This window comes from Gadus morhua, chromosome 16 (assembly GCF_902167405.1).
Source record: "Gadus morhua chromosome 16, gadMor3.0, whole genome shotgun sequence".
Taxonomy (NCBI): domain Eukaryota; kingdom Metazoa; phylum Chordata; class Actinopteri; order Gadiformes; family Gadidae; genus Gadus; species Gadus morhua.
In genome coordinates, this window is record NC_044063.1 from 21,346,099 (window position 1) to 21,370,385 (window position 24,287).

At 44.1% G+C, this 24,287-nt stretch overlaps 3 protein-coding genes and 1 long non-coding RNA gene across 4 annotated transcripts; 3 read left to right on the forward strand and 1 right to left on the reverse strand.

Moving 5' to 3' along the window:
• The first annotated feature begins 281 nt into the window (after positions 1 to 281).
• LOC115561205 (uncharacterized) lies at positions 282 to 2,381 on the forward strand. The gene is made up of 4 exons (XM_030381033.1): positions 282 to 346; positions 529 to 631; positions 765 to 1,598; positions 2,362 to 2,381. The coding sequence occupies exons 1-4, from the start codon at positions 326 to 328 to the stop codon at positions 2,379 to 2,381; spliced, it is 978 nt and encodes a 325-aa protein (XP_030236893.1). The 5' UTR covers positions 282 to 325.
• A 283-nt stretch (positions 2,382 to 2,664) lies between these two features.
• LOC115528782 (uncharacterized) lies at positions 2,665 to 5,098 on the reverse strand. The gene is made up of 2 exons (XM_030337087.1): positions 4,907 to 5,098; positions 2,665 to 4,560 (listed from the first exon to the last, which is right to left on the reverse strand). Exon 2 carries the CDS (start codon positions 4,259 to 4,261, stop codon positions 2,993 to 2,995), a length of 1,269 nt encoding a protein of 422 aa, XP_030192947.1. The 5' UTR covers positions 4,262 to 4,560; positions 4,907 to 5,098; the 3' UTR covers positions 2,665 to 2,992.
• Positions 5,099 to 13,975: 8,877 nt separating this feature from the next.
• LOC115560630 (zinc finger protein 239-like) lies at positions 13,976 to 15,289 on the forward strand. Its single transcript, XM_030380015.1, has one exon. It carries the CDS (start codon positions 13,991 to 13,993, stop codon positions 14,966 to 14,968), a length of 978 nt encoding a protein of 325 aa, XP_030235875.1. The 5' UTR covers positions 13,976 to 13,990; the 3' UTR covers positions 14,969 to 15,289.
• A 3,661-nt stretch (positions 15,290 to 18,950) lies between these two features.
• Positions 18,951 to 21,715, forward strand: LOC115560782 (uncharacterized). Its single transcript, XR_003979841.1, has 3 exons — positions 18,951 to 19,282; positions 19,474 to 19,715; positions 20,894 to 21,715. It is a non-coding gene; the product is annotated as an uncharacterized LOC115560782 (long non-coding RNA).
• The last annotated feature ends 2,572 nt before the right edge of the window (positions 21,716 to 24,287 follow it).

Sequence of the window (24,287 nt, forward strand, 5' to 3'; positions counted from 1 at the left end):
TTCCGATCCACGCGCAGCATTCGTGTTCCGTACTTGTAGAATTGTTTTGTGTACTTGAAGGATTTTTTTTTGTACTTTGTGTAAAACATACTGTATTTGTTTCTGACGCAAAATGCATTAGTTTGTGAATGATGTTTTGTATTTGCAAACCACACTGAGCGTGTGTGTGAATCATTTTGCGTGAGTAAAACACGTTTTGTGTGCGTGTGAATCGTTATGCGTGAGCAAAACACGTTTTGCGTGTGTCCGGGTTTTTGGCATGAATCTAACTCCATAGAGGGTTTTCACGGCGCGTCATCAGCGCGTCATCAATCCGGCAGTCGCCATGTTGGAGGTACTCGGCAAGGTAAATAAACCGCACGCCAAGGTAAATAAAGCGCACGCCGCAGTAGATCCCGAATATCTTCGTGGAAAATGGTAAATTATTGCCGTGTTTTTGGCTGTACCAATCGGTCAGACCGCGAAAAACATTTGGAGTATTACAGACTGCCAAAAGTTATAACTAATCAAGGAGAACAATGCCAAAAGTTGTCAGAGGAAAGGAGGCGCTTGTGGTTAGCGAAGCTGAACCAGGATCTACGTGGCAAAAATCTGGACAACGTCCGAATTTGTTCGGCCCATTTCTTGTCAGGTAAGTGACATGTTTTTATGTTGCATTATTGATTTAATATCTGATTAGGATCATATTTAATAGCCTGCTACAGTAGCAACACAGTTCTTAAAATGTAGAGCTACAATGTGCTGTATTTCTCATTGTATTCCAGGTAAAAGGTCTGACCTTTATCAAAAGGATGACCCAGATTGGGTGCCATCTGTCGGAATGACAGGTCAGCAAAGGTCTCCTGAAAAAGCTGGGACATCATCACGCTACAGCCGTCGTGGGAATAGAACCCAGCAGAGACTGAGGGAAGCTGCTGCTGATGCTGCTGCTGGTGCTGGAGTTGCTGCAGAGACTGATGATTCTGAGACTGATGACCCTACTACAAGTGGTTATATCAGCAGCAATTTGTGCAGCACAGAGACTCAAAGTGAATTGACTGGTGATTTAATTGAGGCTATGACCAGCGAACTTCAAAATCTTAGAACTGAAAACATCCAGTTGTGCTCTGATGTTGCACATTTGTCCACTACCTATGACCATAGTGCATTTGTTGATAATGATGAAAAGGTTTTATTTTTCACTGGCCTACCTACATACCAGATACTGTTGGTACTCTTCACATTCCTTAGTCCCCACCTCCCTGTGAAGAAGTCACTTGATAAGTTTAAGCAGTTGATGCTGACACTGATGCGCCTTAAGCTTAATGTTTCCACGACCTTCCTGTCATATGCATTTAACATATCAATAGCCACTGCTTCTAGGATAGTCACTGATGTCATTGATGTCATGTTTATTCGTATGAAACCACTTATCATATGGCCAGAAAGAGAGCATTTACAAAAAACTATGCCAATGCAATTCAGGAAACATTTTGGGAAAAAATGTGCTGTTATTATTGACTGTTTTGAGGTTTTTATAGAACGTCCGTCTAACCTTATAGCCAGAGCAGAAACATGGTCTTCCTACAAACACCATAACACAGTTAAATTCTTGATTGGTATTACACCACAGGGCACAGTGTCTTACATTTCAAATGCATGGGGAGGAAGAGTCAGTGACAAATACCTAACTGAAAACTGTGGCTTTTTGGACAACATAGTTCCTGGTGATCTTGTCCTTGCTGACCGTGGCTTTAATATTCAAGCCACTTTGGGTTGTATAATGGCCAGTGTTTCCCCTACCATTGTTCAGGCCTGGCGGGCCGCCAGGCCAACGAGCGCCCCCGCCAGGCCAACAACCGGCCAAATTTTTTTTTTTTATTATTATTATTATTAGCCATAATATCATAACCATCCAAGCTCACCACCAGCTATCTCAATATGTATTGGTGCTTTATGCTCCTGTACATGAAATTAGTTTATATTAAATCAACTTTGTTTTTAGAAAAACACTGTTTATTCTCCGGCAGAAGAACTATACCATGAACCGATCGCGTAAATGCGACGTCTGATTGGTTCAGCCCGCCGTTACCATGGACATTTTTACCGCCCCCGCGAAACACTAGCCTCGTTCTTTATATGTCCATAACTTAACCAACTTGTGATGGCTAAGCAAGTGTTTTATTTGGAAATAACCAACAAATACTCTAGCATCCCGTGAAAAATGTATAACAAATCACACCATCAGCTCTTACCACCGGGCCTAAAAAAAATTCTAGGGGAAACACTGATGGCTCATGTAAAAATTCCAGCCTTCACTCGTGGAAAGTCACAGTTGGCTCCTGTTGACTTAGAAACCACAAGAAAAATTGCCCATGTCAGGATTCATGTTGAGCGTGTAATTGGTAGCGTGCGCCAGAAATATACCATCTTGGGGGGGATATTACCAATTGATTTCTTGATGTGCAAAGATAGTGATGGTTATTGTACCATTGATAAGATTGGACTTGTCTGTTGTGCTCTGGTGAACCTTTGCCCATCCATTGTTGATTTTGACTGAAGAATATTTTTATATGCACTTTGTCAATAAAAAGACTATATAGCCTAAAATTATTTATAAATGGTTGTTAATTTACAGTTTTTGTTAATGTATTGTTGTGGAAGAGAACACATCATAACACTATCATCAGAACACAGATTTATTAAAGGAAAACCACACAGTTATCAGAACAGATAGCTTATAAACTATACAGTACTATAAATTATAGTATATACAGTATACTATAGTGCGAACATAATTTTGTATGTAGTTTGAGTTTTACAACTTTTTTTGTCAGTATAGCATTGCAAAATCTCACCAACTTGAAATCAAATGCTAAAAATATTTAAAGAACAGTTTCAAAAAAGGTACACGTTTCTAAATAAATTAAATATTGTTTTAACCAACATTAAAACAAAGTGCCTGAAGTGCGTAACTTCACAACAGTCCACTAAAAAATACAGTTTTGTTTTTTTACTTCAAAGGTTTCTTTCCCTTTTTTGGCTCAAACTTAGGTAGCTTTTGGCACTTTGGGCAATACCATTTTCCCTTTGGTGCAACCTTGACATTAATGCACGAGTAGTGAAACCACTTAATATGACATTTTGCATTGTCACACAAAATCATCTTTCCAAACTCAACCTGGCCACAGAAACACCAGGTTTCTTCTTGGCCACTGGCACTTGCAGCACAATCAGAGCCATGTGATTCAGCCGAGATAGATACTCCAGGTTGCGAGGACACATTGGCCATGGTAGATGAAAGCCTTGTGTAAAACTTGCCAACTAACTCTGGCATAATGGCTGTGTCAAAAATATTCTTGCTTTTCTGGCATATTGTGTCCCAAAACTCTTCATCAAATAAAATGCACTCAACATGCAAATCCTTTTCTGTCCAAACAACTAAATAGGCAGATTCCAGTTTGCACACCCCAAGTTGAGTTTGCACCTGGTAGAAATACTGGTGGTTTCGGTTAAGTGTCAGTTTCCCTTCACTGTCCTTCTCCAAATAGGATACACTGTCCAACATGTCACTTTTCACACAGAATGGACATTTCACTTCAATTACACTGACACCACAACAATCACAAGAAACAAGGCCATCGGGAGAAGCACCCAAGAATGGCACACTTGGATTTATGAAAAAACCTGTGTCGTGTACTTTAACATTTTCATGAGATTCCTTATGTACATCTATAAACATATCACGTGCAAATTTCTCATGATTACATCCCCAGGTAGTGGCTTTTGATGTGAATCTGTATGACTCAGGATAGCATACACTTTTGATTAAGCTCTGAGCTGGCTGTTTTGGATCAGTGCAACATGCAGTTTTCATTTTAGATGCTGTGATTCGACCAGCGCGAAATCTAAACCACAGTTTAGAGGAAGCTTGATCCCTTGTAGCGGCCTCAACTGCCTTTGCTTGCTCCTCTGAAACAGAAATTTCAACATCTTTGCATGTGGACAATAGCTCACTATAGTCCATGTGAACTGCTTCGTCTTTTCGCAATTCCGTCAACACAAGAGGTACATTTTCTCCAATTGATTTTGGAACAAAACTGTCAGAGTAAGGCTCAATCAGGGACAAAATAGCAGACTTTGATCCAGTCGCGCTAAGAGCACTGAATAATGATGACAGTTCATCACTGGTTGGCTGTTGCGGTTTCCCAACTGTAACAGTAGAAGAAGTGGAAGTATCACTTGGGTCCTCAAGTGGCTGTCCAAGAGCAGCACATTTCATCCTGCCAGCTCTTTTACTTGAGACCTCTTGGTTACAGTGAAGTCAATCTTCCGGCATTCCCTGTATTCCACCTTAGACAGTGCAGTAGGTAACAGCCAACACGCCTTCTCTTGCGTCACTGTCTTTGAGTCCCTCAACTTCACTGTTTCTTCTATGAGAAACAATAATGCAGCAACATGTGTGCACGTCTCTCCGAGGCCAGCCATACACGTGCAGTGGGCTCCAAGTATCCGACCAGACTTCTCAGCGATTATCCAGGGTTCCAGGGGTGTTTCTCGGATTGATTGAGAATGGAGAACCTGAATAAAAGACATGACAACCAAATAAGTAAGAATAACAAAATAGTTTCTCACCGTTTCACTTTAAAAAAATGAATAACAGTTAGGCTTATCTGCATCACTTGTTCACAATGTGGCCACACAGGCCCCCAGAGGTTATAAACTCTGATAGTGATAAATGCACTATAAATAAAGTTGATAGTGTACAGTGTACATAGCAATCTAGACTGTGGTCTGTGGACTGCATATCAAACTGGGGGTCCTTGAAATGAAAAACGGTTGAGAATCACCTGGCTACACCTTGGGTATTGCAATGATATCATACAGTTATGGTTAGGTTGATTAAAGACATTATTGCATTACTTACTTTGGCCTTCGCAACACATCTGTCGTCGATGACTTGGTATTGAATCTCCCTCACCCATCCACACACCATCTGGTTATAGGCCTCCAAACTTTTGTACGCTTTAAGGTCTTCCGCTGTGTATGGGCTTGGCGAGAAAACCAGGTAGTTGACGATGTCAGGATAACAAACAGACGGAAGACTCTCCGGTGGGGTGTTCCACAAAGCCGGTTTTATCACATAACCGGGTAAGTTAACCCAGGGTTTGCTGTAACCCTAGGTTTTCCGTTCCAAAAGGATCACGGTATGTTAGTTGCTATAGCAACATATGCTCTGAATCAAACCTGGTCGGACCAGGTTTTGCGCAGGTTAAGTTTGAAACATAACCCGGTTTTGGGTATTTCAACCGGCGTTCACCGCAGATTTCATGTGTTCACAATGGCATGCCCTTTTGATGAGAGAACTGCTGATATCAGAGCGCAAATTATACGTGCAATCCACCGGGAGCGATTGATAAGACCACGGCTCGACATCTTGGCATATTGGATGACTTTTTGCTGGAGTGGAGAGATATAGATTCTCGCGCAAATCTTTAATATATTTAAATAGCCTTACATAGCCAACAGTACCAATCGAGGACCTGAGGCCTGTTTCAGGTAGCTGGTTTTGAGGCAACCCCGAGTTTGTTCGCTCTGAGTTAGTGGAAGCTCTGGATTTTCCGTTTCAAGTAGCAGGTTCAGCGCAACCGAGAGTTAGTTGCTGCGGCAACATACGCCGTGGACCTAACCTGCTCGGGAGGTGGTTAGACCTACTCTGAGTTTGTTGTCTATAAGGCTGAAGGCAGCTCTCCGACAGAAGGAAGTGTTAGAAATGGCATGTCCTTTTCTACGAGAGCCTGTGTACGTAGAGGCTTCGATCCTCAGAAGGAATCTCCGTGAGGAACGATTATTAAGAACCCGGTTGGATATACTTTATTTTCCTGATAATTTTCTTCACGAGCGCTATCTTTTTTAAGCGCAATCCATCATTTATTTAGACCACCTTCTCAGCCCCCATGTTAACTGTCAAACGCACCGGGGGCATGCTTGAAGTTTAAGTTTAAGTTTTTTGACGCAATTAACGCATGAGTAGAATGATCTGCCCCGTGCATCCCACCCGCTCTGTAGGCTACTACAGTCACTTTAACGTTGTGGCTTTCCGATGATCAGAGTAGCTGACTAACCACGGACCTATAACTGCTGCAAGTCAAGAAACTCATTTTAAGAATGCAAGGCAGAAAAGTCCCTGGTACTGCTTTTAACCAGATCCTGTTCTTCTCTACACGCACATGCTCAGCATAATCGTATGCAATGTTCACTGAAGTAAAACCCTTTGAGTAAACTGTTCAACAAAATAACTCGTCCCACCACAGCCCGTGTTCTAATAAAGACAATCTACTTTTTATGAGGATTTCTTTATTTCCTGAAAGCACAAAGTCATTCATATTGGGTATGTTTTTAGAGCAGGGAACAGTATCCCAGTTTCCACCTCACCCACCTTTAACTTATGTTCCAAAATTTGGATCTCCAAAGCATCCTTTTGCATCTTTTGAATTGTTACAATTGCATGAAGGTTGGTGAGGGCATCTGGTTCAAGTAGCCTAGGGCGATGACGCCATCAGTAACTGGAAGAAGATGATTAGACAGTGAAATGATTACTTGAGCCAGAATATTGCCCCATCTAATTTGTAACGTGCTGTGTTGCGTGTACATATTTAATTATTTTGAATAACCAACCTCTTATAAAGGCATTTCTATCCTGGAGGGTGGGGGGGGGGGGTCAGAGGAGCTCCCCCCAGGGATGCCCTCAGCCACAGGACGCATACTCTGTTCGCTGAGGGCCATCCCCTCAGCCTCTGTGAGGGCTGCAGAGGTGGACCCCCTCCAGTCTTCCGGGCCTCTGCTTTTTTTCGATTTGCTAACATGGAGGAAAATGTTACCCTAAAATTCAGTAAGCACTATTTTGAAGACATGTATATATATATATATATATATATATATATATATATATATATATATATATATATATATATATATATATATATATGTAATGCATTTGGCCTAGGTGTAGCCTTCTAATATTTCTAAATCCTATTAACTATTGGCAGTGTTGGGGTGGCTGGGAAATGTACTACTTACATTTACTGCTTAAATATAGGCCCATCACATGTTGAAAATAGCTGTTAAATTAGGTAGAGCAGGCAAAACAGCACAATTGATTTGATTTCAATTAAACATTAGTTTACATTTTTGAACTATATTTTTGTACTTCATCTTCATTTGCTGCCAAGTCCTCTTGGGGCAACTTGGGGTTGCGTAAATTGACACACACACATACACACAATATACATATTGAATGAGTGGAAGATATTAAACTATCCTCTTATTTTATTTTATTAATTTATTTTACACAGGCATTGACTTGTTCAGCTATTTCATGCCAAACAATCTCTCGCGCTCTCGCTGCCGCGGCGGTATTGGTTTTTTTTTGTTTAAAGGGGTAACTGCTCGGCATAGGCGTTCATTAGAATTTCCAATTCCGTGGGGAAAAGTAAGTGGATCTCCGCTTTTGGTCCATGTTTGATCATGTTATCAGAGATCCATTGATGCTTGCTCTTTATAGTCAACAGGCACGCCCTCAACCCAGCGTGAACACACCCCGAGTTGATTAAGCCAACGCTGATCGCCTGTTCTGAAACCGAAAACCCAGAGTTGCTTTTCAACCCAGAACTCTGAGTCAACCAACTCAGAGCGCAGGATTAAACTCAGAGTATGTTAAACCAGCTACCTGAAACAGGCCTCTGGCCTCAGTTCACTCCAGACTATTTGCGTAGCCCTCCGTTTTTTTCAAATGGTAGTTTTATCTAGGCTATAATGCTGGAGATGCTGAGCACATCACAGTCGTTTCAGATGACCCATCCAAGATTTGTATCGGCCTCCTATCATACAAAGAGCAATATTGTCTGAGTACTATGCCGAGAGGCATTTACAACATAAAGTATAAAATAGTCCTAACGGACTTCCATCCACTGGAGAATGTTCGATCGTAGCCGGCGGCTTCATTACAAGCACTGATCCATCTTGATCTGTGAAGTTGATGAATTGTCACTTTTAGGTTTTCTACCCAGTTACCAAAAGAAGAAACATTTGGAATAGTATGCGCTGTGACAAGCACACGGTTTGCATGTGTTACTTCGAAGGCAAAAATACAAGAAAACACAAAAACCTACATTCAACCAGTGTGGGGTAGGCCTATGGCCCCTGACTCTCTGAGGTGGTAGGTACCTCCAGGTAGGCTACCCCCTCCATGCCAGGGCGCCCTGAATTTATGTTTATTAACAGCTCCTCCACCGGGGTCAAGACAATTTGAGGGCCAGATCAAGTCTGCCGACTGTCTGCCTTTTCACGATTGGCTTAAAAAAATGGCTTATTTAAATTTATACCAATACGGTGGTGGCAAAAGCTTACCAGTTTGTATGTTTTTTATACTTCATTTTTATACTTGATCCTCTGACCGCTTGGAAGCAATCGGAGTACATATTGTTTTAGAAGAAAGGGGTTATGTGGTAGGATCTTTAAGAATGCTTAACTGGGATATTTATATATTCATGGCTCAAATATTAAGGATCATGCTTTTGACGTGTAACTAACGCATTTACGCGGTCAGCGATCCGCTGCCAGGCTTTGGTTCTCCGGGTTCCAGAGGTTTTAGCGTTCCCTTTTCTTGTGATAATGTCCTTCTCCTCGTCATAGCTCTCCAGGAGAACCTGGAGTTCCATTTCATTGAAATAAGCGGCCCGTTTCGCCATATCGATCAGGGTTTCCATGATCCATACATCACGTCTTTTTAAGTTTGGCGTGGACGCGCACAACCCTGTGTTAACCAACCCCGAGTTGATTGAACTAATGCATAACCGCTGCTGTGGAACCGAAAACTCTGGGTTGGTCGGCACAGGGTCAATCAACCTAGAGTTCAGCGTTAACTCAGTGTTTGTTAAACCTCCGTTCGTGGAACACCCCTCGGGTCGTCATTGATCCAAGACGAGGGAGCCAACTCGTAGGGATCTGCACCACCATTCAAATCTAACTTCCTCAAATATCGTGCTTTTTCGCCCGGTCCAAGTCCTTCCCTGTATGCCTTTGCATGTATAACGCCTTTTGACGAGCTTTTCTTGGGTTTATGACCTTTATCCATCGCAGCGTTTTCGTTTATCCAGCGCAGAGTTTACATGCGTTACAGCGCAGTGTTTACATCGAGTGCCTCCAACATGGCCGCGCATCCGGGTTACTGCCCAAGACGTGACGTCGGTGAAAACCCTCTATAGGCGTGACTTCGCCGGAAAGGAAATTCAAAAATTAAAAAAAGAGAATTCGTAGAGGCCCCTGGTGTCCGTCCGAGGCATCTGGATCAAACTTTCAGACCTAGTTATTTTCGACCGCTCGTATTTTGTATTCTATTGTGGGTTTTTATCCACAACAGTATCCATTTGTTAATAAACATGTCGCCGTGCGGCCCAACTTTGGAAGAACAGCTTTCGTCCATAATGGATGTACTTGCGAAAGGTGCTGTATCTGAGATTAGCCAACTGTTCTTGGAAGGCTCGGCTACGATTCGCTTGCAATTAACTCGGAGCATGAAAGAAAACCAAGCGCTGAGGAGGAGGATGAAGGTGATGAAGAGTAAAATGTTTTCTTTGCGGCTTCAAACGAGATCAAATGCAGCGTGTGCAGCCAGGCATTTTGCCCTGGCTCGAGCCATCGTCTGCAAACCACAGACTAAACCACTGGGAAATGGTGAGTTGTGTCCCGGCTGTGATGGGTGGAAAACATGACGGTTCAGGGGGCACTACTATTTTCTACATTTGTAGCAATTGGAAAAAGTCTTAATAATCATGATTCCAAATTAATAATGACGTTAATCCCATTACCTGTCTTTGATTGGTCTTGGATGTAATGTATTCCTCGTCCTCGTCATCAGGCCTAAAGCACAAGGCGGATGGAAATTCCACAAATCTTACAGCACCCATAGATTCTAGGCTGACTGCTAGATTCGGCCTGCACTAAAAAGCCTGATGCTCTTTTGCAAAACATGACCAGAGCCCTGATGAAACACGAGTCAGATTTGGGAGTTGCATTTCGAAGATGGAAACAGTCAGGAGCCCAGAAGGGTTTCAAGACAGATGCCACATGAGCTGGTTTATCATTCTTATCACATAATTAGTCTTTTCAAATTCAATAGACAGGAGTATAATCTGCGTTCGAGTAGGTATATTCAATAACATGTTCCACTGAAAAAAACAGAATTTAGAAAGACTGCTTTTACTTATAATGCACCAGTTGCTGGGAATGAAATTCAGAGATCACTCAAACGTACCGCCTTCATTTCACTTACTGAGTTGTAATATCTCAACCAAACAATTCAAATTGTCTGCTCCTGTTTTTAATTTCTGACTTTTGTTTTATGTCTCTATTGATTACCTTTGTCTGTCCTATGTTAATTGTGTGCTGCTACCTTGGCCAGTGCTCACTTCTAAAATAGATACCTCAATGTGATTTCTGCCTGGTTAAATAAAGGTTGAATAAACAAATAATCTCAAACATCATTAAATTCAAAACGTAAAACTGTTAGCTGATCAGCCTACAGGCAATGACGCGTTGTCGCTTGTTATTGTAAACTATAATAAGTGTGCCCGTCTTGCATGTCATGTTGTGCACATGTGATTTTGCACTGGTGTTCGATCAGTGTCCTCAACCTGGTCACCCGCTTGGGCTTTGAGGGAGCTCTAGGGAGGAGTTGGTAGGAGGAGACATCCCTCTCAAGCTCTGAATCTGTGTTTGCAGTACACAATTATACCCACTGTGTCGATGTTACATAAAGATATTTCTAAATAGTTTCGTTCAAGTGTACAATTGCACAGTCTCCTTTTGTGCAAATAATGTATCGAAACAATTACTTTTTTATCATTTTTTCCCTCTGCAGAAGACTGCGATGACTTTGGAGACCGCAGCACACAGCGCGGCGCCACCTCAGATGGTCTGCATGTGGACGCCCCTGGCTCCTCCCACATGTCCAGTCACAGCGAGGAGCTGAGGATCCTGAGCGTCCACGGAAAAGGGGAGGGCCCACTGGCGCTGCACAGCCATGACGACCTCTTCACTGCGTCCAAACAGGAGGCTCTGAGCTCGCTGTCCACGGAACACGGCGTGGTCAAGAGCCTGGAGCGCGGCGAGCAGCTGGTCTGCCGCGAGGAGCTGACTGGGCAGGTTGGAAATCATCTTCTCATTCACCATCCAAAAGAGAGGCGTCCTCTGCTACAACTCCAGCACACACCCATAGAAAGCACCCACCTTTATGATGCAATGTGTCGTTAGCGGGGATTGACAACTATTTTGTGCTAATGAAAGATTATGTCTTGTGTGTGTTTCCTTCTTTCTGTGGAAAGCAGCAGACCCCAGACACCATTTTAACCAAGGATGAAGAGGATATTGGTGGAGGCATGCCCGCTGTAGGTTAGTAATACACATTGCATTTAGGGGTTTTATTTGTTCATCAACACGGCGGATGCGAGCGCAGAATGATCATAAAAATAAAATTTGTTTGACCTGTTGCCATGGTTATCTCTGTGTGGTTACTTCTACTAATCATGCTTGCACTTAAAGGTTGGGTATGGAATTCGCTTTTTGGGGCATTTTTGCAAAATTACTTGAAATCCTTATCATAACCCACTTACAGCCACTGAGTTAGAAGTACTGACATGAAAATTAAACGAGTCAATCATCTGTGGAACGGGCAGGGCTCGAAGAACTCCAGCCAATGATTTCCAGAGCCACCGAGTTGCATTGGACAGTAAGTACGTCAATCAAACGGTCGCACTGCACTCCCCCTCTCCCCGCGCGACCCCTTCGTGCACGTACTCAAAGCTCGTGACCCAGAGCAAGCTTCTGTTTGTTGTTATCCTGCGGTAGCTACTGGAGCTAGCTAACTAGCTAATGGCTCGCTCTCGCGCATCTGTGTTCACTCGTGCATGATTGCTCGTCCATGTACTTGGAATGGGTGGAGTCAGAGTCAGCGTTGAAGGAGAGGGGGTAGGACCATTTGAGTTGTTTATTTTCAAAATCTGCTGGCGTTTCGCAAATCCCAAACCTTTAAATGCCTGGTCCTCTTTTGAAAGTGCATTATGACCAGAGCCCCGCTAAAACACAAGGACTACTTGTACAGTTTATAGTAGAATGATTTACATCTTCTTCATAGCAGACCGGTGTCAGGAATGCTCAGATCAGCTCTGATTCCCAATATAACTACAGTATTGGTAAAACGGGATAGAAAACAACAGATCGTCTGGGTTTTGTCTTCATGACCTCCCCACATCATTAAAAGGGGGGAGACGTAGCGGTGCTACGTCTCAAATGGATACATACTGTATCCCTTTGTGCAAATTATTAATTTAGTACAATTACTTCCTGCCTTTATTCCCTCTGCAGAAGACTGCGATGACTTTGGAGACTGCAGCACACAGCGCGGCGCCACCTCAGATAGTCTGCATGTGGACGCCCCTGGCTCCTCCCACATGTCCAGTCACAGCGAGGAGCTGAGGATCCTGAGCGTCCACGGAAAAGGGGAGGGCCCACTGGCGCTGCACGGCCATGACGACCTCTTCACTGCGTCCAAACAGGAGGCTCTGAGCTCGCTGTCCACGGAACACGGCGTGGTCAAGAGCCTGGAGCGCGGCGAGCAGCTGGTCCGCCGCGAGGAGCTGACTGGGCAGGTTGGAAATCATCTTCTCATTCACCATCCAAAAGAGAGGCGTCCTCTGCTACAACTCCAGCACACACCCATAGAAAGCACCCACCTTTATGATGCAATGTGTCGTTAGCGGGGATTGACAACTATTTTGTGCTAATGAAAGATTATGTCTTGTGTGTGTTTCCTTCTTTCTGTGGAAAGCAGCAGACCCCAGACACCATTTTAACCAAGGATGAAGAGGATATTGGTGGAGGCATGCCCGCTGTAGGTTAGTAATACACATTGCATTTAGGGGTTTTATTTGTTCATCAACACGGCGGATGCGAGCGCAGAATGATCATAAAAATAAAATTTGTTTGACCTGTTGCCATGGTTATCTCTGTGTGGTTACTTCTACTAATCATGCTTGCACTTAAAGGTTGGGTATGGAATTCGCTTTTTGGGGCATTTTTGCAAAATTACTTGAAATCCTTATCATAACCCACTTACAGCCACTGAGTTAGAAGTACTGACATGAAAATTAAACGAGTCAATCATCTGTGGAACGGGCAGGGCTCGAAAAACTCCAGCCAATGATTTCCAGAGCCACCGAGTTGCATTGGACAGTAAGTACGTCAATCAAACGGTCGCACTGCACTCCCCCTCTCCCCGCGCGACCCCTTCGTGCACGTACTCAAAGCTCGTGACCCAGAGCAAGCTTCTGTTTGTTGTTATCCTGCGGTAGCTACTGGAGCTAGCTAACTAGCTAATGGCTCGCTCTCGCGCATCTGTGTTCACTCGTGCATGATTGCTCGTCCATGTACTTGGAATGGGTGGAGTCAGAGTCAGCGTTGAAGGAGAGGGGGTAGGACCATTTGAGTTGTTTATTTTCAAAATCTGCTGGCGTTTCGCAAATCCCAAACCTTTAAATGCCTGGTCTTCTTTTGAAAGTGCATTATGACCAGAGCCCCGCTAAAACACAAGGACTACTTGTACAGTTTATAGTAGAATGATTTACATCTTCTTCATAGCAGACCGGTGTCAGGAATGCTCAGATCAGCTCTGATTCCCAATATAACTACAGTATTGGTAAAACGGGATAGAAAACAACAGATCGTCTGGGTTTTGTCTTCATGACCTCCCCACATCATTAAAAGGGGGGAGACGTAGCGGTGCTACGTCTCAAATGGATACATACTGTATCCCTTTGTGCAAATTATTAATTTAGTACAATTACTTCCTGCCTTTATTCCCTCTGCAGAAGACTGCGATGACTTTGGAGACCGCAGCACACAGCGCGGCGCCACCTCAGATAGTCTGCATGTGGACGCCCCTGGCTCCTCCCACATGTCCAGTCACAGCGAGGAGCTGAGGATCCTGAGCGTCCACGGAAAAGGGGAGGGCCCACTGGCGCTGCACGGCCATGACGACCTCTTCACTGCGTCCAAACAGGAGGCTCTGAGCTCGCTGTCCACGGAACACGGCGTGGTCAAGAGCCTGGAGCGCGGCGAGCAGCTGGTCCGCCGCGAGGAGCTGACTGGGCATCAGGGCGGCGGCAAGGACCGGCCCGCTGTGTTGTCTGGCGAGTGTTTTCCCGACAAAACCAATATGGTCATCCACAGGCGTACCCACACCGGCGAGAAGCCATACGGGTGCGACCAGTGCACGGAGCGCTTCAAACTGAAAGACAGCCTGAAGAGCCACATGAGGAGGACTCACTCCGGGGAGAAGCCCTACAGGTGTGATCAATGCGTGAAGTGCTACTATAGGAGCTCTCACCTGAAGAGGCACATGAAGACTCACTCCGGGGAGAAGCCCTACAGGTGTGACCAATGCGTGAAGCGCTTCAGTAAGAGTTCAAACCTGACGGTCCACATGAGGACTCACTCCGGGGAGAAGCCCTACAGGTGTGACCAATGCGTGAAGCGCTTCAGTCGTAGATGCATCCTGAAGGTCCACATGAGGACTCACTCCGGGGAGAAGCCCTACAGGTGTAACCAATGCGTGAAGCGCTTCAGTCAGCGCTCCACTCTGAAGAGCCACATGAGGACTCACTCCGGGGAGAAGCCCTACAGGTGTAACCAATGCGTGAAGCGCTTCAGTAAGAGTTCAAACCTGACGGTCCACATGAGGACTCACTCCGGGGAGAAGCCCTACAGGTGTGACCAATGCGTGAAGCGCTTCAGTCGTAGATACATCCTGAAGGTCCACATGAGGACTCACTCCGGGGAGAAGTCCTACAGGTGTAACCAATGCGTGAAGCGCTTCAGTCAGCGCTCCACTCTGAAGAGCCACATGAGGACTCACTCCGGGGAGAAGCCCTGAAGGTGCAACACCAGCCTCAGTGACCCTAGCAATTTGCGTTGGCACATGCTCAAGCACAGAGGCATTGGGGTGCATTGACACGGGCAATGGGACCTTTTAATTCACACCTCTATCCTGTTTTTGTTTAAATTTGTCTGTTCTAGTTATTTTTTATTCACGATTATAGCTCTATAGCTCTGGTCCAGACTGTTCCCGGGAAGAAGATTCCTGCGCCTGGGAGTTTGCAAACCATTTGCAAACTCCTGAAATGGTTTGCAAACCATTTCAGGTTTTGTTGTTAGCTTATGTAAGTGGTAATAAAGCCTTAATCTTTCAAACCTAGTCCTTCTCGACCTCTCGTATTTTGTTACAGTATTCAATTTTTTAATTTTTTATCCGCAACAGGGTAAAATATGTTGATAAACATGTCGCTGTGCGGCTCAACTTTGGAAGAACAGCTTTCGTCCATAATGGACGTACTTGCGAAAGCTGCCGTATCTGAAATTAGCCAACTGTTCTTGGAAGGCTCGGCTACCCTTCGATTACAAATAACTCGGAGCCTGAAAGAAAACCAAGCGCTGAGGATGAGGATGAAGGTGATGAGTACGCTGTTTTCTTTGCGGATTCAAACGAGATCAAATGCATCCTGTGCGGCAAGTCGTTTTACCCTGGCTCGAGCCAACATCTGCAAACCACAGACTAAACCACAGGGAGATGGTGAGTTGTGTCCCTGGCCGATGATGGGTGGAAAACAAGACGGTCCAGGGTTTCAGGGGTCACTATTAGTTGTTTCATTTGAAGTAATTGGGAAAAGTTGATGATTCAAAATGAACAATGTATAATGACGTTAGTCCCATTTCCTGCTCTTTGAATGGTCTTGGAAACAAGGCGGTTGGAAATTCCACTCATGTTACAGCACACATGGATTCTAGGCTGACTGCTAGTTTCTACCTGGTGCTCTTTTGAAAAGCATGAAGACCAGGGCCTTGATGAAACTCGAGTCAAACTTGGAAGTTGCATTTCAAAGATGGAAACTGTCAAGACCCGAAAATGGTTTCCAGACAGATGCCACATGAGCTGGTTCATAACCTCAAACATCGATTCATTCAAAACCTATAAATGTTAGCTGATCAGCTTACAGGGAATGACACGTTGTCGCTTGTTATTGCCAAAATAGAATAATTACGCTTGTCTTGCATGTCATGTTATGCTCGTATCATTTTGCGCTGGTGTTCGTTCAGTGTCCTCCACCTGGTCAACCGCTTGAGCTTTGAGTTGAGGGAATCTGTGTCTGCACTAGTACACATTTTGAAGCCTCTGTGTTACATACATTTAAATAGTTTCTTTATTGACTCCTTTTCTGCAAATAATGTTTCGAAACAATCACTTTCTGTCATTTTTTCCCCTCTGCAGAACACTGCGATGACTTTGGAGACCGCAACACACAGCGCGGTGCCCCCTCAGATGGTCTGCATGTGGACGCCCCTGGCTCCTCCCACCTGTCCAGTCACAGCGAGGAGCTGAGGCTCCTGAGCGTCCACGGAAAAGGGGGGGGCCCACTGGCGCTGCACGGCCATGACACCCTCTTCACTGCGTCCGAACCAGAGGCTCGGAGCTCGCTGTCCACGGAACACGGCGTGGTCAAGAGCCTGGAGCGCGGCGAGCAGCTGGTCTGCCGCGAGGAGCTGACTGGGCAGGTTGGAAATCATCTTCTCATTCACCATCCAAAAGAGAGGCGTCCTCTGCTACAACTCCAGCACACACCCATAGAAAGCACACACCTTTATGATGCAATGTGTCGTTAGCGGGGATTGACAACTATTTTGTGCTAATGAAAGATTATGTCTTGTGTGTGTTTCCTTCTTTCTGTGGAAAGCAGCAGACCCCAGACACCATTTTAACCAAGGATGAAGAGGATATTGGTGGAGGCATGCCCGCTGTAGGTTAGTAATACACATTGCATTTAGGGGTTCTATTTCATTCCTACTGACCGCCAGAGGCGGTGCTTTAGCACTGATGTTCCATCTCGCACATGCGCAGGTCGAGTAATTATACCAAAAAAGTCACCTGTGACACCTGGGTGACCCGAGAAAGTCTATGGCTGCATCCGAATACTCGTACTTGCATACTATATAGTATGCATTTTGTAGTATGCGAAAAATCTAGCGTGTCCGAATACTCTAGTATGCATTCTGTAGTACGGAAGTCGTTTCCGAATGCATACTACCCATGGACATAATAAAGGATGGACCACGGACTGGAAAATGGCCGCCCATTCATTCCTATGCAAACCTGCTCAGTGGCGCATGGCTACATACAGGAGCGATTTGCTTCCGCGTTATGTGGCCAAGACACGTGACCTATTCCGTGACGTACCGGATGCAGAGATCTTCTTCTTCTTCTAGTTTAGTGGCGGATCATAGTTTTTCCCCATATACCGCGACCTAATGGACTACTACACAGGAGTTTGTGACAAGGACGTTGACAAGGACAAGGACGTTGGCAAATCATACTTTAAATCATAAATTCAAAGAAAAAACCAAACTAACGAAACAAAATAAAAAAAATAAAACAAACTAACAAAAGAAATGAATAAATAAAAATAAAAAATATATATACTTAAGGTTAAATTCTTCTAATTAGGTTAGTATCTTTTAGCTAATTTATCAGCAATTTCATTGCCATATATTCCATGGTGGGCTGGAATCCAACAGAACTGAATAACTAAACCAAGGCTTATAATATTTAAAAGAAGATGCTTTACCTCTATCACCAAATCTTCACGTATTGAATTATTTGTTATAAAACTTAGTATCTACAACCCATCTAAGAGCGGTTATTATTGTGGCCATCTCGATTAAGTATACTGATAAAGTCACCCACTCTATATCCATATCCTTTTTCAAATTCTGGAATATATATGCCAATACCACATTGTCACATTGAGTTAATGGAAGTTAATTCGGAATTTAATTTAATTCGGAAGTTAATGGAGCCGTGCACTTCAAAATAGGTCCATAGCAAGGAGCCGTTTGTTTCAGTACGGCTCCTTTCAGCTGCCCACCCAACATCAACTGCTAATAAAACGCTTGAGGAGGCGTTTTGAAAAGAAAAAACTTACATTTTTTTAGAACAGGGTAGAAAGATAATTATGAGCCTTTGATTGATATCCAGACATTTTTTGCGGAGACACAATCCTGTTCCCCACTTGTATTGGAGTGGACGGCGATATCTACTTCTGGGCCACATGAAATGACGGACCCCCGTCCACTCCCAGCTAAAACAGCTGCAATACCAGGTTTGGCCTCTGAGCACGGGTGGATTGCGGAAGTATATGCCTATCCTGGGGGCCTGATGTTACCATGCGCCACTGAGCAGTTTGCATAGGAATGAATGGGCGGCCATTTTCCAGTCCGTGGTCCATCCTTTATTATGTCCATGGCGGGCACTCAGTTCACATTGAGGACTGGTCAAACAGCATTTCTGATCTCGTTTCTGACCTGAAATTAGCTGAAATGTACCTGAAATTACCTGAAATTAGAGTGTGCCCGCCCGAGCGAGTGATGGCTAAAACATGCAAGTAAGTGAGACTGTCAAAATGCCTAATATATTTAGTAATATTCATGCAATTGTGTATTATGTCTTGTTAACTACTTAATCGTCAAATCCCGCCGGCGAGAAAGTTTACACCTAGCATGTTCCCCCCCAACATGCTAGGTCAATTTCATAAGGTTGAGTCATAAGGTTCATAAGGCATCATAAGGTTGAGTGATATAGTCATGTCATACACCGTTTGAAAGCTTAGAATCTCAGGAATGTCAACCAATCTCAACCATTCGGTGGAATAAATATGTTTAATGATTATAGATCAAATATATCCTAGTGTCTTAGGTCAAAATAGCCCCCCTCACCCTCCCCCACCCTTGGTGCATTCTTACTTTATCGTCGTTGTGGATATCCTTAGCAATGAGTTGATACTTCATGTTGGGTCTTGAAATGTTCATAAGAGTCCACAGAAATCGAATATCAATATTATTTTTATTCTAATTACATTGTGTATATGCACAAGCCATCTTATACAAAGCAGCCGAAAAATAGGAAACCGAAACGCTGCAATGTTTTTTGTAGAAAACTGCTTTTATGTTTATACTGGTTTTCTTTGACTATTAGAGACACCATCAATATAGAAGTTATAGCCTACTCCATGGCTGATGTATTGGACTACTAGGGCCTACTTTTATTATTCCATTGTATTAGCCTACTCAACATTACAGACAACAATCTGTTTTATTTCCAGACAAAACTGAAGACCAGGAACTGGAACCTGGGAGCCTGGTATGTAATATGTGTGTAATGCTGGAGGTTGTATGTATAGCCAGATGAAATAGTCTGATGACTAGTTGAATAGTGTTTTTTATCACTGAAAACTCATCAGTAGTAGTAGCCTTTGTTTGCATACCATTTTGTGGTTTTGGGAGAGTAGGGTGTCAAGTACAGACACAAATAATTGTTCTTTCTTCTTCAAGGAAGATGATGTTGTCCTGAAGGACACAATTCAGGCAGCAGCATGGTGCCAGTTACAGTCTTTCAAGGACAGCGTTTCTCTCCCAGAGGTCATTGGGATGGATGGTTGAGAGCAGATGGCAGCATCAACACAGCGCAAATCCCATGACGGCGGGGATGAGGAAGAAACGTGGAAACCATTCCAATTCTCTGCTTACTACAGAGCTGCCATAGAACCTAAGCAGAGACTGGCTGTAGCACTAAGGTAAACCACAAACAAATGAAATCACAGACCACAAGCTGAAGAAACATTTTTTAATACTGCTTCAACATATAAACGTTATAAATAAATATACAAAGTGAAAAAAGATTTTCAAAAATAAAACTTAAAAATAGTAACAAATGTAAAAAAAACTGGCAAACAAGAACGCTTGTACTACGTGTAGTATGGGTCGTTCGGGTCTTCCCAGTCAGGACTCATTTGTGTGAACGACCCTGTTTGTGTGGGGGGGTGAATTGGTTGAATAGGAGAAGGCAACTGTGTTGGAGGAGGAGGAGGTTGAGATTGTGGGGGGTGGGATGTTTGTCCCAGAGCGGGGGGGAGGTAAAGGTGGAGGTTAGCCACTTTCGAGGCGGTGAAGAACAGTGAGGATCTCCATTTTGGCCTGTTGCGACTGTCCTTGTTTAAGCGGTGCAACATTGGCACAATGCTCATCGCAAAATGATATGCCTCGTCCAGCTCGTCATCGGGTACATGGGGTTTTGGCACCGGCTGCTCCAGCAAAGACATCAGCCGGTCCCCAATGCCTGTGTCTATCGGTCTTTGGCCTCTTCTGGTTTCCCTGGGGGCCTGCGCTGCAACAGCCGGTCTTGAAATATTTCTGTCCCTGGGGCTACGGGACCTAGAGGCAGACAGTGCTGAGGTTGATGGAGCCGGAGATGTCGAAGGCTGTTGCAATGAAATGCCAGGGGTGCTGGACCGACCCTCAGACCGGTCTGACTGAGGGGTACCCGACCCGACATTGCTTCTTGAACTATATAAAAACAAAAAAAAAGTTATACATAGGATAAATTTGCATATGAACATAACAGTTTTATATACAAGTTCTCACCACTTTAATAGCGCACTTTAAAGATACATTTTTTACAACACAAATACTGTTATTGAGTTATATATAACTGTTGTTTGAGGCTTCAACTATTTCATGAAATGTATTTTTGTTTATGTTTAAGTAATTTATACAGACCTTCTTGGTTGTAGATGGGGCAAAACGAAGGACATGATCTCTGCATATTTCCAGTCCTTCTGTGTGCCACCTGCCGACCCACTTGGAATGCCTTTTTTTCCTGTTTTTTACGAATGCGTCCCTTAAAGCCTTCCATCTTGCTTTGAATGAAAAATGTTCACATATAACTTATATTTATTTGCTTCTTCCCTCACAGGTACATGGCTTCTGCACTGAGTGGGAGTCAGTATTTCAATTACAAGAAAACTTTCTCAATAGTGCTTTTGGCACTTGTGGACTCGAACTACAGGTTCAGGGTCATTCAAGTGGGGGACTTCAGAAGGACCAGTGATGGCGGCGTATATGCTGGGTCAGCTCTCGGAAGAGGAATGGAGACCAAAACGTTTCATGTCCCACCCAGTACCTCTCTGCCTGGCGCTGCTCACTTGGGTGATGTGCCACATGTCATGGTGGGTGATGCAGCCTTCCCACTGAAGCCATACCTAATGAGACCATACCCCGGACAGAACCTCACTCACCAAAAGAGGATATTTAACTACAGACTTTCAAGGGCAAGGATGGTGGTTGAGAATGCTTTTGGCCTTCTGTCCTCCAGGTGGAGAATCTTGCATCGCAGGATCAACCTGCACCCAGAAAATGTGGGCACCCTTGTTTTTGCTGCATGCATTCTTCATAACTTCCTGCTTTTCCCGAGAGAGAATGTGAGGTTGATGGAGGAGGCAGAGCAACAGGGGAGAAACCTGCCATCAGTACGTCACATGGGAGGAAACAGAGCCTCGAGAGAGGCCTGTAATGTGGAAATGGAAATCTTCGACACCTATTTCAACTCCCCACAAGGCAGTGTTTCTTGGCAGGACAGGATGGTTTGAAAGCTTTGCCAAAAGTGTGGAAAATGTCTATATTTGTAAATAGATGTTTTTTTTGTTATTCAGATGTTTTTTTTTATCATGCTCATTACAGATGAGATAATCTTTGTTGTATTCTAAAAATGTCATCATTCATTGTAAATAAAACATTTGAAAATCAATCTACTGTTTATTGTGTGTATTCTTTTCATCTCCATAACAAAGGGGTAAAAGTGTGAACTAGATACCATTTAACTCCCAGCAAAATACAGAGAGGTGAGACTGAAAGTTTACACACTTCATCCACAGCTGACTATATCAACAGTATTTAACACTGGGTAGTTACATTTTCAATAGGTAGTTATAATAGTATTTCATATTTGTATACACCTTTAATACCATAGCTGTGTGAAATATTTTCTATGTATCTTTTTTCCAGAAAGTACAAAAGTTTAAAAGTTATTCAGTCAAGTACTTCTAAACAAAACTAATATTTAAAGTAATTAAAAATGTTCTGCAACTTTGCACTGATCAGGACATATTTTACAGATAATCAAAGTAGATTATGTACAGTTCATTTAAAATCACATTTTTATAATCTTAAGTAGTACTTTGTACTCACCATCCACTCCCAAAACGGCTGCAATTAAATGCCAGGCTTTGTCCTTTCTACCATTGTCCTTATAAAAATGATGGATGGTGATGGATGATTGGTTTCGTAAATGATTTTATGTTTCTCCACTTCGACAATCAGTCTCTCGTCGTCCATGTTGCCGACCCTCTGATTGATTGGCAGCTGACCTGGTGCCCCCGGCCTTGATTTAATGTTGATGTGAAGTTGTGATAGGCTACGCGAGTATTTGTGTTTTATTTTGAAAATTGACAGGATGCTCTATGGCAGGGGTTTTCAATTAAAATTGAACAAGGTCCAGTTACTGAAAATTCCTGCAATTCAAGTAAACATATAAAGTGCATAAGGCCTACATGTGAAGTAAGCAGAACAGGAACACTAGGCCTACACTTCAAATAAACACAAAGTGCATTAGGCCTACATTTCAAGCAAGCAAAACAGGTACACCAGGCCTACATTTCAAATAAACACAAAAAAAGGGGACTTCATTTCAAGTAAGCAAAACAGTGTCTCAAGTGGTGTTAGACCCAACAGGTCCTCACAGATCTCTTTCTTGTCTTGATAAAACAATCGCATGTAAACCAAAAGCTGGGCATTATCCGTTACATCTGAAGAATCATCAATGGCTAAGGATGGGGCACTCTGAACAGCCGCATGAAGCTGTGACAGTGCGTCATCTGATACAATTTCAGATTTTCTGGTTGTCGTTGCAGCTCACATTGGGATTTGCTTTATTTTTTCACACAATCATCCCTTTGTTTACCTTCAAGTAACGTCTCGGCAGCAGCGTTCAAGCACTCCTTCACAACAGTTGTGTCACTGAAAGTTTTTTTATGTTGCCCCAAAATCCATGCAATCTTAAGTGAGCATTCATTTGCACGTTGCTGGCCTTTAAATGAGTGTGTGAAGAAGACACGCGTAGACCTCTCATACTGAGCTCTCAGCTCGGATATTTTCCACGCTCTTAGGGTGCACTCACACTAGGCCATCTGGCCGTGGCCGTTGGCCGTTTTCACACCTAACCGTGCTCAAATGCCCCATTGTTCTCTGGCCTGCACTCACACTAGGCCATCTGGCCGTGGCCGTTGGGCGTCGCAACTGTGGCCTGGCCACGGTATGCTCTTGTACATACGTCATCACGTCATAAGTAACACGTCATCACCAAGCGTCCGCTGCATGGACCATAATAAAGTCTGCCGCCAGTCAGAGTTCTAACAACAATGGACAACAACACACAGAACACAGCTCGCACTTTGCTGAGTCTGTTGCTTATTTGGATATATGTTTACCGTTTAATGGGAAAGAAGGCTCGTCGCCTTTATTATGTCCGTGGTCGTCGCATGGACTATATGTCATCCAGCTCAGGTTGCGTAGCCGTGCGTGTGCGCGTGTCGGCTCATTAGCATCTGTACCGTAGCAACCCGTGCCGTAGCAGCACACCTCTCCCAAGTGGCCAAATTGGCCCGGCCTGGCCAGACTGGCCACACTCACACTGGCAGATTTGAGCACGGTTAGGTGCTAAAACGGCCACGGCCACGGCCAGATGGCCTAGTGTGAGTGCACCCTTCATACTTCTGACTTCTGGGGATACTTTTCCTCGAAGGATCTGTGTTTGGATTCGTAATGCCAGTGAGAAATGATTTTACTAACATAATCATGCTTTGTATAGTGAAATCATAAAAAAAAAAAAAAAAAAATATTTTCTTATTATTTTAAATTGGCCATGGGTCCGGATAGGACCGTCACTTGGTCCGGACCCGGACCGCGGTCCGCCGTTTGGAGATAACTGCTCTATGGCTTTTACTTTTCACTTCCTGCCCGGCTCGATCTGCTCTGTCGTAATTGACGCGGTTTAGCAACGGCTCGCGGCAAAAATAGAAGTGTGACGGAAAGATAGCGCCGTGGCGCAGCACGCCGCTCCTGGGACGCTGCTGAAACGTTCCGCGGCGCGCCCGGTGGAAATGGTCTCATTGATTAGAGTGGAAGCGATCAGCAGCGGTGACCGCGGCACAGCCATGCCGCGGCGCGTACGCCTCCGGTGGAATCGAGCCTTTACACCGGGATTCCACCGGACGCGTACGCGCCGCGGAACGGCTGCGCCGCGGAACGGCTGC